The 14,909-nt window shown below is 30.7% G+C and overlaps 1 protein-coding gene across 3 annotated transcripts in view; it reads right to left on the reverse strand.

Annotated features, from left to right (window-relative positions):
• LOC143224981 (glycine dehydrogenase (decarboxylating), mitochondrial) overlaps window positions 1–14,909 on the reverse strand; it is a 156,872-nt gene that overhangs the window by 11,801 nt on the left and 130,162 nt on the right. For 2 of the 3 annotated variants that reach the window (XM_076453566.1, XM_076453579.1), the window contains 3 exons: window positions 10,930–11,189; window positions 4,846–4,941; window positions 3,560–3,667 (listed from right to left, as the gene is read on the reverse strand). In XM_076453566.1, coding sequence (XP_076309681.1) covers window positions 3,560–3,667; window positions 4,846–4,941; window positions 10,930–11,189 — 464 coding nt within the window. Of the gene's footprint in view, window positions 1–3,559; window positions 3,668–4,845; window positions 4,942–8,006; window positions 8,106–10,929; window positions 11,190–14,909 lie in introns of all 3 variants that reach the window. The other variant, XR_013013559.1, reaches the window with a different exon arrangement.

Raw genomic sequence — 14,909 nt, forward strand, 5'->3', positions numbered from 1 at the left:
TCCATTTGCCTGTGAATATTGGCCTCTTTAATTTTTTATTAACTATTAATAGAAGCTTGGTCATCTTGACCAACCTTGTAACCATGAAAGTATCCTTACTTTAATTTTCAGTGTGGTCTAGGTGTCTTCATGAAATATGGCAAGCTCTTAGTAAATATTACAATAATTTTGTGCATATAAAACTAGGTTTTTTATTAAGTACTTCCACTAAAGTCTTGTCCATGAATATGCAGACTCAATATTGACTATTCTAAGTGCAAGGTGATTTTTATGCTAAGATTAAAAATGCTTTTATTAATCTTACAGTTCTTAAATTTATTTGATTAACCTCTAAAAATCTCCTTAAACAAATTTGAAATATTTTTGAATAATACTTTATATTTTAATCTGATATCTTCTCTACCCTAACTCTATATATACCTGGTTGATTTGAGTGACCTTGTAACTATGTAAAAAAAAAAAGAAGGAAAAAAGCAATTTCAATTTATTTCAATTAATGTGGAATGTAGAAAAATATAATTGTTTGTCATAAATAGCTACATCTGTTTATTCTTTATTTTATTGTTTCATTTCCTTTTGAACTATGTCTAACTAATACTCTCATGAGATAAGCTCTAAGTCACATGGCAAATGTGTAGCTTAAGTTGCCATATTGAATGCCACAGCATGAGTTACTCATCAGCATATCTCATGAAGAAATTGTTTTTAATTGTCACACCTAATCTAATCTAAAAAGTATCTGATATTCACAATAAATGAAAAATATTTATTTTATTCATTTATATTGTTCATTTTGATTCATTCAACTTGTACAAGAATTAAAATTTTTTTGCAAATATTAACTTTGCTATGAAATCATTTGAGTATCTTAACAGCTGAATAAAACAACTGAAACATAAGTACGATTCCTTTGTTATCAAAAATTTCTTAAATTTGTCAAAAAAATTGTGCTCTAAGTTTCAGAACTAGTTTGCATACAGGACCAGGAATTCCTAACTTTTGATAAATGCACCTAATCCCTGAAGAAGGGCCTTCATGAAGAGATGGAATTCTGGATGAGGTGGTGGAAGAGGAACTCATACCTTAGTCGACTTCTGACTTAACAACCCCTCAAGATCAAAGAATGATCCAACCTAAGGAAACTATGAAATTTAATAAAGCAATGTTTGAGGTTCCTTGGTCACATAACGACCCTTAAAAGAATTTCTTGTGTTCTTGTCTGAAAGGCATGAGAGGTGTGAGTAATGCCAATATGCCCAGAACAGAAAGAGCCATGGGCAGTGGGAAAAGGACAGGTAAGAGTTGAACTTCCTGTTCCATAGCATGGAGCTAGGTGGGAGTCAGAGTGCCCAACTGAAATACACGAAAAATAAAAAATACCTAGAGTGATGACGTGTTGAATTGGAGAAAGAATTGACGTTTCAGCACTGAGATTAAAGCTTGCTCTAGTTGTTTTTGAAAATAGAATCAGGATGTGATGTTTTCACAAGTGACAAGATGGTACTACAGTAACTAGTAGTCTGTGGAATGGGGTGCAGAGTGTGATGGAATGTAGATGATGAGAAAAAGCTTGTAACATAAGGCAGAATCCATGGGATTGTAACATAAGGCAGAATCCATGGGATTGTAACATAAGGCAGAATCCATGGGATTGTAACATAAGGCAGAATCCATGGGATTGTAACATAAGGCAGAATCCATGGGATTGTAACATAAGGCAGAATCCATGGGATTGTAATATAAGGCAGAATCCATGGGAAGCAAATGGAAGTTTGGATGTAAAAACCTCGTACTGCAATACCTGCCCCTTGAATACAGAAAATACTGATAGTTGTAGTATGCTACCACTATGGCAGTGTGCAGATAGGAGCCTACTACAACAAACTTGGACATGCACAATCCCAGTGAAAAAACAAACAAACTGTGAATTCAGATTGAAGGAATGAATAATTTCTGAGCCTTAAAGAACCATGACATTGATACAAATGAAAAAGATTAATAACTGGATGCCAATCTCCATTCTGCTTGGCCCAACAATCAACAGGAATAAAACCATGAAAAAACTAGCATATCTCTCACTACCCCCAGATCAACAAAATTCTGACAGCCTTAATACCAAATTCCAAATCCTGAGAACATGCAGAAGATTGAATCCCTATAGGTTGAGTGGATAACAGTGGTGAAAACATGAAGTGAATAAGTAAACCTGACTCAAGAACCTGTTGTGCTCCTGGATCCACATCTAAAGCTACTACCTGTTCAGAAATTTTTGGAATCAAGCCCCAACAGACCCTGAAGGCATACAGTAATCACCAACACTGCTTGCAGTGATTTGCTTAAGCAGCAAAACCAAAGGATATAGATATAATCTATTTTGAATATCAATGTATCTAGAGGATTATGTTGGGAGGTCAGAACTATGAGACCCCTGTAGGAGCCAATAACATTTGAGATGCCAACAACAAGAGATAAATGTATAAGCCAACAACCAAACCAATATGCATGCTAACAATGGTTCCAGCTCATCATCATTGAAGTTGGTAATCCTGAGAGGCCCCCAGCAAAGTGAAGTGAGGGGAAAAAATATTATATTTTAGAGTTGTAATAACTATGCAGATTTACAATGTCCTACCAGGGGATATTGATCTATTTAGGTTAACCAGAAATTCTGCCTTAGATCCCAAAGATTTGGAAACAGATGTATTATTGGAGAGCTTGAAAATGGTTTTACCTAGCTGTGGTGTACACTAAATAATGAAGTTCCAACAACTGTGTCAGAGAACACATAACTGATAAGTAAACCTCCTAGCATGAACTAAAATATCTATGAATGGAAAGAAAACTAAATATTTTATTCCAGAGCTTCCATTCATCAAGAAAAGTGCACATTATAAGCAACCAGGAAAAGATCCAAGCATTACACTCTTGATGAAGCCAACAGAAGAAAACAAATCATAGGCAGCTTATCCAAGAGTGACCTCCTTTTTGTTTGGAATGTCATTTAAAGACTATGTTTATTACTATTCATTGGGACAACATTTGGTCAAGTAAGTTTGTATTGTTAGAGCAAAGCAAAATTGTGCTATCTCTAGCATCCACTATATGGAATCAAACCCCAGATTCCTGCTTTGCAAGTACACAAACTAACCATTGTTAGATTGAAAATCTAACAGAGTGAAAGAAGGTAGAAGAAAAAGCATATCTAAATTCTCTCCAGAAAGTCAAGGGTTGCCCTCATTTAAAGAGTGTGAGATAAGGTATGTTTTGGAAGTATACACTTTTGGTTCATTTGACCTTTTATCCCATAAAATCCTTAAAAAGATCTAAATAAAAAAAATGAAAAACGTGTCTGGGTATATTAGAACATTCCTACCAAGTTCTAAGTCAGTCTGCCAAAAAATGAATTAATAATAGTTGGTTAAAAAGTGTTTTAAAGAAAAAACAGCAGAAAAACAGACATGATGATATAAATTTGGTTAATCACTACTACTTAAATTATATTTTCACTTTATAACCATAAACTGTGTATGTGCATTTCAATAAAAAAGATATAACTTGCCAATTAAAGCTTCACAAAATCGATCTAGTTCTCTCTTGTCCTCTGATTCTGTAGGTTCAACCATAAGTGATCCAGGGACAGGCCAAGATACAGTAGGGGCATGAAATCCTGTAATGTATAAAAATCATAGCTGATGAGAATTAAAAGTGTTAAAATAATCTCTTTCATATTTCTGTTTTATTTAATCTTTCAATTTATATCTAAATATACAAAGATGATCAAATTACATTTGCTTTAACTGTATTTGATTGGATTAAAAAGATAGAAACATAAGATTTAAGCAAAAAAAAAAACAAAACAAACAAACTATTTTGTTTCTTATACCATATTTTAAGTGTTGCTATTGGATGTTCATAAAAACCAACAACAAAAAAATATCAGCACACGAGAAACTATCATCACAAATTTTTAAGAAGCATAAATAAAGAACCAAAGCTTGTTTTTATCTGATAACAAGCAAACCATAGTACTAGAGTTTGTATGTTATTTTTCATCAGTTCTCTTCTTTTAAGCCATTAACTATAACATACATAATATACATATATATTAAACTTCAGACTGTTTCACTTTTAACTTAACATCAAATACAATATTCTGATCAACATACTAATAAATGAAATTCCATTAAATGTCATTTATTTATTTAGTGTAAATTGCAACACTATGTATCTCTTTTTTAGTAACACAAATGCAGATGTTACACACCTTTTCTTTGTAAAATGTAAGCACTACTTCATTACTTTACTAAGGTTTCAAATAAAAACCAAATATATCAACTGATATTCTACAAAAATGTCTTCATTTAAATAATTATTTCTATTTGATGTTTTGTTTTCATGCATATTTGTAATTGATTACGAGTTAGAGAGCTTCTTTCTCTCCCTAAAATGTCAAACACTTGTTAAAATTATTACAAAATAAGTATGCAAGCAAAATATATATATAAGAATAACTAATATTTTTACACATATTAGAAGACATATTAGTTTGTACATACAATTATTATAAAATTTAACAATAATACAAAACCTTTTTTTCTTATAAATTTGGCCTTTAGGTTTGAGTTAAACATTTGGGATTTTATGATTACATTAACTGCTGTATTTAGACTGAAATGCAATGCTTTACTGAACTTAAAAACAATATGATAACAAGTTAGAGAAAGTTAAAATTTTATATCATACAATTTTTGTTGCAATATTTAACTAATGCATGCTCATATTTTCATAATATCAACTAACTAATCCTAATCTCCAAATAAAAAAACCAGAATCAAATCAACCTACCAAAATCTTGAAGTCGCTTAGCAATGTCCATAGCCTCTACATTCGTAGTTTTCTTGAATTCTCGTACATCAATAATGAACTCGTGAGCTACCATACCTATAAAAAAGGTAATTACAAATCTCTTAAAAATAATTTTCAGCTACTTTTATTCTTTACAGACTTAATAGCCATAGTATATCAGAATCAAAATGATATAAATTAAAGATAGTGAAAATGGTTGAACACAAACATTTACATTCAAATTTGTTCGTATTCAGTGGAAAAAAAGGCAGGTTTTATTTACATAAAAACTTTAAGATATGCATGTGACTTATTCTAAAGTGAAAAATATAATAATATTAAAATATCTTAACTTGTTTCTAGATCTTGGAATATAATTCTTTCTTTTGATTCTTGTAATTTTGTTAGCATAAAATAAATATCTTATGAAACTAGTGTAGAACCAACAGATCTTATAAAATAAATGTTCAATTTTTAAAAACCTATAACACTATAAACTTCAAAAGCTATTACAAAATAGCAAACTGAATACATACCTATAATTATAAGCCATAAAATATATTTATAGAGTCTACTGTAATTTCTAGTCATAGCAGAAACTGTTTGTGGTGATAGCATCCAGAAACGGGGAATATCCCATCTATAAATAAACAAATTAATGCTGCCAAGTTGAATGCTCATACCCCCATCATACTTCTCCTCACCTCATTGTTTTCAACCAGTTGTAGGAAGACAATTACCCTCAAAAGTTCTTTATGTCAAAAGTAGGAATAAAATAAAGCCACCCTGAAATATTTCTACTAAAAATTATTTTTCCTAATCTCAACCGTTAAAACTTCTAATAGTTCCTAAAGTAGGAAAAATAACAATAGATCCACCCTAATCATTCTATTATAGGTTACTCCCAAATTCCACCCTTTTATAAAAATATGACTGTTTTAAATGATAATTTAAAATATCTTAAAACAAATTACACATCTTACTTCAAAATGTGTAGTTCCTCTGTAGTAAAATTTACTCAGGATAGCCGAGACAGGTTCAGCAACTTGAAGTTTTGTAAAGAATTGTTTGTTACAAACATTTAAAAATCTTTATAGTCAGGATGTAATGACACCTTTTAGCATTTAAAATGGAACAACACTATTGGGAATAAGTGTACCAAGAAATTGAAAATAAAATGCTATTGTTTTATCAAGAGTAATCAGCAGAGATGCCAACTATTTCAAATGACTGAGCATAATAACTGTAGACAGGGCTCTTTATCATTTGCAGCTACTAGGCCTAACCAATGTCTCTAAGCTGTTTATTATTATTATTACTATAACTATTATTATTTATTACTGCTATAGATTGCTCATTTATGACTGTGTTTTGTATATTTAATAAATAAATTTAAAAAAATTCTTTTGAAATTATGTTTTTTATTTAGTTCAGTGTAACAAACATACTGGTAAAACAACATTGAACATGCACAAACAGTAAGTAGAAAATCCTTTGTGTAAGGACTAGTTTATATCATGTTTATGACACTTATTGTAATAGTTTTGCAGATGTTGCAGCCTTTGCTTTCATGAGAATGTCTCTGGATGGTTGGGTGTTATAACAACATTGTCCATTTGACTGCATACACAACCATATTTTTTTGCTATATCAGAGTCTGGGAACATTTTTCTGAATAGATGTCCTGCATGATCAGCTACAGATAGGGGTAGATTATGAGCTATGACGAATTGTGTGAACATCACTTCTGCACTTATGGTTTTATATTCTGAATTCTTACTTATAAATGTCGTTATCTGCATCATTTTTGTCTTTGCCTTTTGTTGATGAGATGCCAATTTTGTATGTCTGGAACAACTGTTTATCCCGCCATGCACCACAGAAAAATCGATGTGACAAACTGTACAAAACGCATGACTGTCATTGACTTTTGATGCAATGACTGAATATTTTGCACTATACTCTTTCCTAAATTTTTGATTCACAGTTTTAGTCCTTTTAGATTTGCCAGAAATAAGATAATCTGGTGAACAAGGCCTTTTTTTTTTCCATCTTGTGAACGATTGCATTGGTGTTTCTATACCGCTTACAAAATGAGAAATATCAATCTATCGCGAACGCTGATTGGCTGACAAGCACTGATGACGTAACTATGGATTCCCCCACATACCCAGTATGGAGAAGTACTGCACTAAAACTATTGGTAGATGTTGGAGATACAAATATTTTTTATTATTTCAAGCATAAACATGATTATTGCAAGTAGTCATTTGGACTATGTCTTTTATTTATTATCAAAATTTATTTGTATCTCACTAAAAAGTTTCTTTTCACCCCTTTCAAGAACTGGGGAAACAATTTATCACTTTATTGTATAGGCCTAAATAATATATAACAATTTGGAAGTTGCAACAAGTTGTAATATTTGTCTGTACGAGCTTATAGTCCTAATGCATACACCAAAATCATAATGATTGGCATCTCTGAATCAGTTGTACTTTGCTGTTTACAAGATTAATATACAAATTTAAATAACTGACATGGACATGACCATTATTACCTTTTTCTGTTACATGTTCTTTTAGATATATTAAACTTAGATTGAAAGCTCCCACTGAAATGTCCACTACTTGTTTATATACCCTGTTCCTTAAAAGTAATGTAACTATTACATAGAGAAATAAATAATACTTTTTTACATTGGATGCTAGTAAATTTGAAGTTTAAAATATTTATTTCTACATTTATAAAAGTATCGAATAGGTCATTGAAACTTTGATTAAACCTTTCAGTTTTATTTTATAATGTTGTAAAATCATAAATGGAAATGGAACTTACTATATCCAAGGTATTTAAATAATTTAAACATTCCAAAACCAGAATGTTGTTCTTAACCCCAAAATAGTTATCTTGATCATTTGAAGACACTTTTCAATTTTTCAAATACAAAATCATAAATATTTTAAGAACAACAGATACAGATTTAGTAACTGTATTTAAAGAATAAAGAATTAGTTATAAATCTGAACTTATAAGGATTTTACACAATTTTAGAATTGCACATAAAAATGGCAATTAGAGAAAAAAATAATTTACATGCATATTCCACTTTTCTATGTTAGAGATAATATTTTTCTTTAAAGCACTTTTGGTAAATGTACCTGTATTGTCAATTTGTTTTATCCATTCACTATGGGCTCAGCATAACATACGAGTTTGTCTATACATTTTCACAGTAACTCTTGATACAGCTTGTGTATCTTCATAAAATTTGGTAGAGTTTTAGTAAAGATTAGATATTTTATGTACATAAAAAATCAAATTTTTTAATGAAATGTTTACTACAGATTTCTTTGTGAAAAGATTGAGACTGTTTTATTACTTGTCTGAGTGCAAAGTGATTTCATACTATGATTAAAAAATATTATTTATTCCCAAAATCTCAAATATTAATTGTGTAATTTCTAAAACCTCCTAAACATATTTCAAACATTTGCTTTCACTAAGACTTTATATTTCATTATTTTCTATACCCTAACTATGTGGGGTTTGTAAATTGACCAGCCTTACAACCATAATAAAATAATTAGGAAATACATAGATGATATGATTTTTTTTTGCTTGGTAGAATGACAACATAGTATACCACAAAAATACAAATGTTTAATCTAAGTAGCTTAAGTCTCATAAATTATATATTTATATGTATTTATTATATTGACCTCCCAGTTATGCCTAGCTAACATTATATAATTTTATTGATGCAATGCTCCTTTAATCTTCTCTCTCTTGGCTGTATTTTAGTGAACTAGTATTTTGTTATGCACAGTCACATTTCAATTATTATACAATATGTAAGCATAAAGATTATTATCATTATTTAGAAGTAAATTATTAAACTTATTTTCCTTAAAATATAGAACAATAAATAAAGCAAACAATTATCTCTTTTTCCCTATAACCTTTGTACTCAGTTGCCACTGGACATAGGCTGCTAAGCCTTTTAAAGTTTCACACATGAAGGAGAGGACATCAGTTTTTTTTTTTTTTTTTAGGTTTTATACACAGAGTTGAATAACCAAAAAATCATAAATAACTAACACTATAGACTTTCACTATAATTTATTAAGTTTAGTAACTAAGTTGTATTTAAGTTTGAAAATATGAAACTGAGCAGAATAAAGACACAACCTATCTTCTTGAAATCGTGATTCAAAAGAACATGGTAGTCTTTTCACAGATTAAAATGGCTGGGAAAACCACTAGGGTGACATTCTAAGCTTCTGATTAGTTATATACACTTACTTCAATATATGACATGCGAATAAGGGACTGTTTCCAAAAGTGGAAAGAGGTGAATGGGGTCCATTGTGTTTGATTCAGTACATAAGCCATATCTTGGCAAAATAAAAAAATAAAAGGTTCTTATTTTATATTCTAGCTTGATAATATTAGTAATTTGAATCCCTAATTTGTATTAAACTAGATACTTAGAATTCTGATATCACAAATATCTAATTTTAAACAGTGCTGCATGTAACATAGCACATGACTCACTAAAATCTATATTTAGGTGTGTTGTTTTAATACCTACTTTTAAGTTAAGAAATTAACTCATACATTTAACATTAAAGTTTGAATTATAATTACAGTTTGATTCCAAACTTATTGACATAAATTGTCAAAATAGTAGTTCAGTAAAATTTTGATTGCAACTCAACAAACAATATGATGTGGCCTTTGACCTATGATTTATTGTGAAAGAGATAATTAAGAGTTGCACATACAGTGTTTTCCAAACAAAACCAAACTTGCAACTTGCTTCATTAGTTTTTGTTTTGCATTATTTTATTTTTGAAAATATTAAAACAAATATCTATCTTGTATTGAGATAGGTTTAAGTTCCTTAGATACTTTTTGCTGGGATTTATGAAATGTAATTTCCATTCAAAAAAGAAAGAAGGAAGATAGTGCATTTTTTTTAGTTAGTTTAATAATATAATTAATACTTTTGTTCAGATATTTTATTATTTCACATTTATTTTGTTTATCATAAAATTCTAAATTCTGTTCCATTGTTTAAGACCTTTTAGACTTTATTTAAAACTTTGTCATCTGTTTAGAAAAGGGTTTGGTTTGAAATTTTTGCAAAACTACACAAGGGCTATCTGCATTATTTGTCCCTAATTTAGCAGTGTCAGACTAGAGGGAAGGCAGCTAGTTATCACCACCCACTGCTAACTCTTGGGTTACTTTTTCAACAACGAATAATGAGATTGACCATCACATTATAACATCACCATGGCTGAAAGAGTGAGCATGTTTGGTGTGAGTGAGGGGATTCGAATCTGTGATCCTCACATTGCAAGTTGAGCTTCCTAACCACCTGGCCATGCCAGGCCTGTGGTGGTTGGGAGTAATCTATAATAGAATGATTATCATTATCTATATTAAGAACTGTTAGAATGTTCATGGGTTGAGGTTGGGAAAAAGAATTTTAATAGAAATATTTTAGGGTGGTTTTATTTTATTTCTACTTTTGACTAAAGACTTTTTTTAAGGGTAACTTAAAACTTTAACTGGTTGAAGACAGTGAGGGGTAGTAGAAATTGAGATGTTATGGGTATAAGCACTCAATTCTCACCCTTAATTGATTTTCCATGCTTGCCAATTAGTTTTTCATCCATTAGATGGGATATCTTCAATGCTTTTGGATGCTATCACTACAGACAATTTCTATTATGGTGACTGGAAATTACAAAAGACTCAATTAAACATTTTAAGGCTTATCTTGTATTAAAGACCATTACTGTTTTGTGGTGCTCATTTTTATCACCAATTAACATAAATGATATGATAATAGTTTTGAAACTATTTCTTTCATTATAAATAAACACACACACACACACACACAGTATGAAAAAATAATTATTTCATTGCATTTTGTCCTGCTGATAATTATCCTTTTGCAAAAGTTGATGATATGATATTAACAAGAAAGCAAGTTGGTATGCTGACTGTAGGGAAAGTAATAATACTTCAAAATAAACAAACAAAAAACAACTTTAAAATAGCAAAAAATACCATTTGTTCCTCTGTAAAGAATTTTGTAGTATTTCTCCAATTTTCTGCTCATATAATTAGCATTTAATATGGCTATCTCAGTAGCATGACGAAGTCCACTGGGTCCCATCATCTTTATGTAAGCCCAGGAGATCGGGAGAATGGCTGATGAGCCCCACGGAGAAGCACTTACTACACCAAATGGTTGTAGGTTCTGTCCAAGACCGTATAGTGGATCAACAACAGGATGAGATGGCAAAAATGGTGAAAGATGGGCTTTACTGAAATATACAGATATGATGGAATAAACACAAGTTTACATTAATAAAAATTTAGATAGAATTTGTTAAAACGTATGGCACTTTTATACCAATGTTTAATCAACACATTTATCAGAAAAAACACTTAGCTTTTTCTGAATGAAGACCAATAACACCATGTAACACAAATTTTGTTCCTGGATAGTATGTGCTATTTCTTAATTGCTTATGTTGTAAAAGTACAGTAAATGGCCATTATTCCCTTCAAACTTTGCTTTTGTGACCTGGATAATAAAATTTAGAAATTAACCTATTTTCAGTGTAAAAACAGGCAAATTTGCACACTTTCATTTACATAAGGTCTGAATAAAACAACATATGAATCAAGATTTACATGTATTTATACTAAAGTTATACAAAATTGAACAAAAATGTTTAGAAGTGAGTAGTTTCTCGAGATTTGCCACTGTAATGTAGATCATTTTCACGTATTAACCCCCAACTATAGTCTCCTATCAAGTTTTCATTATATGCTCTTTGGTAACGGCATTCAAAGTCCAGTATATGTTGGTGGAAGCACTCACCTTGCTCTTCTGAGTATGCCCCCATGTTCTCCTTGAATTTATCAAGACAAGCGTCAAGGATATGGACTTTCAGGGACATTCTGCAGCCCATTTTGCTGTAGTTCTTCACAGCCTCAATCAGTTCCACATAATTTTTGGCCTTGTGATTGTCCAAGAAGCCCCGAAGCACTGCGACAGAGCTGCCCCAAACTTTTTTCCTTCCTAATGAGCTTCTTGGGGAATTCTGTACACTCCAGGATCTTCTTTATTTGTGGTCCAATGAAAACACTTGCTTTGATCTTTGCCTCAGATAACTTAGGGAAGAAGTCTCAAAAGGTACTTGAAGGCTGCAGACTCCATATCAAGAGCTGTGACAAATTGTTTCATAAGACCCAATTTTATGTGCAATGGTGAGAACAACATCTTCTGGAGGTCCACTAGTGGCTCACACTTGACATTGGGCCTCCACATACATAAATTGGTACATTGTAGCCAGTGCTTCCTGTTGTAGTGTGCTGCAGTGTCCCTGCTGTCCCAGAGGCATAGATGACAGGGAAACTTGGTAAAGCCCACTTGGAGACCCATCAGGAATGCCACCATTTTGAAGTCTCCGATAACCTCCCAGCCATACTCATCATACTTCAAGGCTTCTAGCAAGGTCTTGATGCTGTTGTGTTCCTCTTTGAGGTGCACCAAATGAGCCAGGGGAAGAGATGGATACTTATTTCCATTATGGAGCAGCACAGCTTTGAGGCTTGTACAACATTCTAGAAAGTTCTTGAAGATTCTTATAAGTTTAAGAAAATTCTCTATCAGCTACTCAGCACTGAATCTATCTGCAATGTTCTGGAAAATGGGTAAATTTGAAAATTTCATTACCCAGGTCATAAAAGCAAAGTTTGAAGAGAAAAATATGTCTTTTCCATTTACTTTAGGCATAAGGAATTGGAAAATAACACTTTCTGCCCAGGAACAAAAAAAAATAAATTTTGTTACATAGTGTAATCTAGTATTACTGTGGAAAGTAGATGAAAATTTGGGATCCTAATATAACAAGAAAAACGAAAAATAGTGTCAAATACAGATTACTGTATCCATCCGAAAATAAGATCATTTATCAAAGAAATGAAATTGGCTTCTAATATGGTAGCAAGCAATCAGTACAAATACTCAGACATAGAATTGATTGTACGATTATATTTTATTTATATAAATAGTAGTGTAGTTTATAAATAAAGTAACAGAAAGTACTCTTCCCTGAAAAAACTAAAGAGAATTTGTACAAGATGAAAAAAACAAAACATCAATGATTTATATTAAAATACTTTAATCTTTTGATTAAACACAAACATGAGTTAATTATTGGTTTTCTTTACTATGAATTATTTTTAATTAACTCACAGGTAAAGTATATTTTTATAAAATAACTTAGAGCAACAAAACTCAAGAATTTAAAGCAAAGTGGTGGAAAAAGATTTACAAAAGATATAGTTATAAACAGATTCCATAAGTTTCTGTTCTAAAAAAAAGTAAACCCAAATGAAGACAAAATCATAATACTCAAATCATAAAAATATCATACAAACACCTATTAATCCATCAGAAAACTCAAATTCAATAAAAAATAACAACAAAGAATACTTTATGAATACTTCTACAGTGAAACAAAACAGAAACTTATCTCTGAAGAGAAGGAAACAAAACTGAGGAAAAGTTACATATTTCCTACAATATAGCTTAAAATACAAAACAAAAATAATAGAAAAACAATACTTTCGTTGTCTGTACCTTGATAAGTTTTGAAGAGAAAAGGTTGTAATTACATGGAATTAAATAACGTTGCAGACCAAAACAACTGTCATAAAAAACCTAATGGTTTGGATTTCTTTTTTTATGTACATGTACAAAATTAGTAAACTTATTAAGCAAACAAGAAAATAATTATTAGTATATATAACAAAATACTGTCCAAAATATCTGAAGAATTAAGTGAATCAAAATCAGAGTTATGATATATAAATAAAATAAAAAAGCATCATGTAAAAATCATTGGTACAAATGCCATTGTCAGTCCTATCTTTCAACTCAAAGTCATAATAGTTACCGCATGTGGTAATAACATGCATGTGTTGGAGACATGCCATTTATCAAACATAATCAATTGCTGATGGTAAACTAGCCAATAACCACAGAAAATAAATTAAGGATACAGAGCCAAGTAGTTACATCCACAATGTTGCCAACTCCTGCTGCCTTTCCTTGTATGCAGCCAATTATGAGATGCAATTACTTTTATTACAGTTCTTACAATTCTTTAAGCAGAACTGAAATCACCATAAAATTTTTACTCTGTGAAACTTCCAGCATCTACACTTACACACACAAAAAAAAAAAAACAGAACTAGATGATCTTAAAAAGAACTACAAGCCTACCTTAACAGTTCTTATATACTCAACCTCCTCAATTCCTCTTCAAGATTTATTCAAGTATTACATGTAAAAGCAAAGACTAACTTCAAGTAACTGGTTTGTCTTTCTGTCCCAGTATACTGAATAGATGTATATTTTCAAAGTTTGCAACTTATAAACTAAGAGAAACCAATAATGTCTAATGTCTCCACAAGTTTTTTCTAAAATCAAGTTTATTTTTTAAAATACTTTTGTATTTATTGTAAGAGTGTGAAAAACTGATTTAATTGATCATCTTTATATCCATCATTTTTCAGTTTATTTATGATTAATAAACCATTATCCATGAAAGATTTACTATTGTTATAGACTCCCAAAACCTTTTTTAACTTGGATATAATAATACCTTTTACATCATATAGGCAATAACATTATTAAGGATGGGTAAACCAAGGATAGGAAAATTCCCTTTTTGTTATCAAAAATAGTAAACTGTACTTTGCCTTCTACAAAATCAATGTCTAAATCCAAATAATTAGTATGAACATTATTACCATTGGTTCTTTTTATTGAGTTATTTTGGGTATATTAAGTTTGGTGTACAGTTCAAGTTGTTAATGGAAATTATATTATCTATGTAACAGAAAGTGCAAATGTGCAAGTTAGGACTTAATACCTGCTTCAGAAATTATTTTTTCATTAGAGAACAGATACAGGTTGACCATACTTTAAAAAAAATGCTCTCATTGAAATACGTACTGTTTGTTCA

Source organism: Tachypleus tridentatus, chromosome 1 (genome assembly GCF_004210375.1).
Source record: "Tachypleus tridentatus isolate NWPU-2018 chromosome 1, ASM421037v1, whole genome shotgun sequence".
Taxonomy (NCBI): Eukaryota; Metazoa; Arthropoda; class Merostomata; order Xiphosura; family Limulidae; genus Tachypleus; species Tachypleus tridentatus.